The 5,000-nt window shown below is 39.2% G+C and overlaps 1 protein-coding gene across 1 annotated transcript in view; it reads right to left on the reverse strand.

The window, feature by feature from the left end:
* The window catches only part of rapgef1a (Rap guanine nucleotide exchange factor (GEF) 1a), a 20,551-nt gene that overhangs the window by 13,046 nt on the left and 2,505 nt on the right, over positions 1-5,000 (reverse strand). The window contains 2 exon segments of the mRNA XM_054611277.1: positions 2,805-2,863; positions 2,865-3,074. Of these exon segments, the coding sequence (XP_054467252.1) occupies positions 2,805-2,863; positions 2,865-3,074 (269 nt within the window).

The raw sequence follows: 5,000 nt of genomic DNA on the forward strand, positions 1-5,000 counted from the left end.
AGACAGACAGAGAGACAGAGAGACAGGATGAGAGACAGACAGAGAGACAGAGAGACAGGATGAGAGACAGAGAGACAGACAGGATGAGAGACAGAGAGACACAGGATGAGAGACAGGATGAGAGACAGAGAGACAGACAGAGAGACAGAGAGACAGGATGAGAGACAGACAGACAGGATGAGAGACAGAGAGACAGAGAGACAGACAGAGAGACAGAGAGACAGGATGAGAGACAGAGAGACAGACAGGATGAGAGACAGAGAGACAGGATGAGAGACAGACAGACAGACTATTATTATTTATTACGATTATTATTATATTATTATAATATTATTATTATTATTATACTATCATTATTATTATTATTATATTATTATAATATTATTATTATTATACTATCATTATTATTATTATATATTATTATTATTATACTATTATATTGTTATATTATATTATTATTATTATTATTATTATTTATTATATTATTATTATTATAATATTATAATATTATTATTATTATATTATTATATCATTATATTATTATATATTATTATAATATTATAATATTATTATATTATTATTATAATATTATAATATTATATTATTATTATAATATTATAATATTGTTATTATTATTATATTATTATATCATTATATTATTATTATATAATTATTATATTATTATTATTATTATTATTATTATTATTATTATTATTATTATTATTATTATTATTCTACAGCAGACTGACTCTGGGACTTCTGCTTCCTGTCCTTCAGCGAACACTGAGACAGGAAGTGCTGAGACAGGATGGGGGGGAGGGTAGACATGTGATGTGTTTAGACTTCTACTTCCTGTTTCATCCACAGCTCTATTGTTGGATCCACGTATGAACTGAATATATAATACATAAGTTATGTCAAAGAAACCAGCAGAGAAATCACTCTCTATCAATATCTACATGACCATATATTACATTACATTACATTACATTACATTACATTACAGTCATGTAGCAGACGCTTTTATCCAAAGCGACTTACAGGAAGTGTATTCAACATAGGTATTCAAGAGAACTACTAGTCACCAGAAGTCATAAGTGCATCTCCTTTCTTAAACAAGCATCTAAGAGCAGAAACCAGAGCAAAAGTATAGAAACAAACTGATACGAATACAGTAAGAGGAAGACTCAGGTAGTACTTCTTTATCAGGTAGTACTTCTTTATCAGGTAGTACTTCTTTATCAGGTAGTACTTCTTTATCAGGTAGTACTTCTTTATCAGTAGTACTTCTTTATCAGGTAGTACTTCTTTATCAGGTAGTACTTCTTTATCAGGTAGTACTTCTTTATCAGGTAGTACTTCTTTATCAGGTAGTACTTCTTTATCAGGTAGTACTTCTTTATCAGGTAGTACTTCTTGAAGAGGTGAGGTTAAAGATGGGCAGTGACTCTGCTGTCCTGAGGTCAGTGGGGAGTTCATTCCTCCACTGAGGGGTCAGGACAGAGAGAAGCTGTGACCGGGTGGATCGGCTGCAGGGACCTCTGAGGATGTATTTGTCAGCATTTGTCAGCATTGATCAGTTATTGGTCAGTTATTGGTCAGTTATTGATCAGTTATTGGTCAGTTATTGGTCAGTTATTGGTCAGTTATTGGTCAGTTATTGATCAGATGTGTCCTCATGCCTTCACTAACAGACGTTCGTGGTTTAGTAGAAGAAGAACTAAACGCTGTTCAAAGACACAAAGATCCTCTGAAGAGAAGAAATCAGCAGGAAGCTTAGATTTAAACAGGAACAGCTTCCTGTTTCAAGAGTTTCACAATAAAAGCAGCCTAGAACAAGCTGGAGTTAACTTTATCAAAGCTCTTCTTCAGACTTCAGAGAACCAGAAGGTTAGTCTGGAGTTAGAACTGATGGAACATCAGCTGATCTAATCACAGGTTAACCCTCTTTAATCAATCCTTACTGATCAATAATCAGACTGATTCTACATCAATCCTTACTGATCAATAATCAGACTGATTCTACATCAATACTGATCTGATCAATAATCAGACTGATTCTACATCAATCCTTACTGATCAATAATCAACTGATTCTACATCAATCCTTACTGATCAATAATCAGACTGATTCTACATCAATCCTTACTGATCAATAATCAGACTGATTCTACATCAATACTTACTGATCAATAATCAGACTGATTCATCAATACTGATCAATAATCAGACTGATTCTACATCAATACTTACTGATCAATAATCAGACTGATTCTACATCAATACTTACTGATCAATAATCAGACTGATTCTACATCAATACTTACTGATCAATAATCAGACTGATTCTACATCAATACTGATCAATAATCAGACTGATTCTACATCAATACTGATCAATAATCAGACTGATTCTACATCAATCCTTACTGATCAATAATCATCAATAATCAGACTGATTCTACATCAATCCTTACTGATCAATAATCAGACTGATTCTACATCAATCCTTACTGATCAATAATCAGACTGATTCTACATCAATACTGATCAATAATCAGACTGATTCTACATCAATACTGATCAATAATCAGACTGATTCTACATCAATCCTTACTGATCAATAATCAGACTGATTCTACATCAATCCTTACTGATCAATAATCAGAGTGATTCTACATCAATCCTTACTGATCAATAATCAGACTTTTAATGATTGTGTTTGTATCAGTTTTTTAAAGAGGATCAATATATCAGCTGTAGTGAGTGTTTGGTGATCAGAATAATCGCTGGTTCAGACTCACCTGACTCCCTGTGGGGACACCTGGGGGAGGGACACCTGGGGGAGGGACACCTGGGGGAGGTGACTCTGTGAGAGGCATGGGGGGCTTAGGAGGAGCCAAAGCTGTCTGCTCCTCCTCCTCCTTCTCAGCAGGAGCTCCTGAGCTGGTAGACGTCCTCTCTGATGTCTGCTGGTCGTCAAACCCAAATGTCTGTCCCACGGTGACCTGTGATTGGACAGGAGACAAGGGGGCGGAGTCGCCTTGTCTCTCTGCAGCCAATCGTACAAGTTCCTGACAAAAGACAGGTGATTACATCACAACGTCAACAACAACAACGACATCATCAACAACAGCAACAATGACATCATCAACAACAGCAACAACAATGACATCATCAACAACAGCAACAACAGCAACAATGACATCATCAACAACAGCAACAACAATGACATCATCAACAACAGCAACAACAGCAACAACAACAACAATGACATCATCAACAGCAACAACATGCATGAAGTGGACATGAAGGGGACATGAACGGGACATGAAGAGGACATGAAGGGACATGAAGAGGACATGAACAGGACATGAAGAGGACATAAACAGGACATGAAGAGGACATGAACGGGACATGAAGAGGACATGAAGGGGACATGAACGGGACATGAAGAGGACATGAAGGGACATGAAGACATGAAGACATGAAGAGGACATGAACGGGACATGAAGAGGACATGAAGAGGACATGAACGGGACATGAAGAGGACATGAAGAGGACATGAAGAGGACATGAACAACATGAAGAGGACATGAAGAGGACATGAACGGGACATGAAGAGGACATGAAGAGGACATGAACAGGACATGAAGAGGACATGAAGAGGACATGAACGGGACATGAAGAGGACATGAACAGGACATGAAGAGGACATGAAGAGGACATGAACAGGACATGAAGACATGGAGGACATGAAGAGGACATGAAGAGGACATGAACGGACATGAAGAGGACATGAAGGGACATGACATGAAGAGGACATGAACGGGACATGAAGAGGACATGAAGAGGACATGAAGAGGACATGAACGGGACATGAAGAGGACATGAAGAGGACATGAACGGGACATGAAGAGGACATGAAGAGGACATGAACGGGACATGAAGAGGACATGAAGAGACATGAAGAGGACATGAACGGGACATGAAGAGGACATGAACATGAGGACATGAACGGACATGAAGAGGACATGAAGAGGACATGAAGAGGACATGAAGACATGAAGAGGACATGAAGGGACATGAAGAGGACATGAAGAGGACATGAGGAGGACATGAACGGGACATGAACGGGACATGAAGAGGACATGAAGAGGACATAAACGGGACATGAAGAGGACATGAAGAGGACATGAAGAGGACATGAAGAGGACATGAAGAGGACATGAAGAGGACATGAAGAAGGGACATGAAGAGGACATGAAGAGGACATGAAGAGGACATGAACGGGACATGAAGAGGACATGAAGAGGACATGAAGAGGACATGAAGAGGACATGAAGAGGACATGAAGAGGACATGAAGAGGACATGAAGAGGACATGAAGAGGACATGAAGACATGAAGGGACATGAAGAGGACATGAAGAGGACATGAAGAGGACATGAACGGGACATGAAGAGGACATGAAGAGGACATGAAGAGGACATGAACGGGACATGAAGAGGACATGAAGAGGACATGAAGAGGACATGAAGAGGACATGAAGAGGACATGAAGAGGACATGAAGAGGACATGAACGGGACATGAACGGGACATGAAGAGGACATGAAGAGGACATGAAGAGGACATGAACGGGACATGAAGAGGACATGAAGTGGACATGAACGGGACATGAAGAGGACATGAAGAGGACATGAACGGGACATGAAGAGGACATGAAGACATGAAGACATGAAGACATGAAGAGGACATGAACGGGACATGAAGGACATGAAGAGGACATGAAGAGGACATGAAGACATGAAGAGGACATGAACGGGACATGAAGAGGACATGAAGAGGACATGAAGAGGACATGAAGAGGACATGAAGAGGACATGAAGTGGACATGAACGGGACATGAAGAGGACATGAAGAGGACATGAACGGGACATGAAGAGGACATGAAGAGGACATGAAGAGGACATGAACGGGACATGAAGAGGACATGAAGA

The sequence above is a fragment of the Anoplopoma fimbria genome, chromosome 13 (assembly GCF_027596085.1).
Source record: "Anoplopoma fimbria isolate UVic2021 breed Golden Eagle Sablefish chromosome 13, Afim_UVic_2022, whole genome shotgun sequence".
Taxonomy (NCBI): Eukaryota; Metazoa; Chordata; class Actinopteri; order Perciformes; family Anoplopomatidae; genus Anoplopoma; species Anoplopoma fimbria.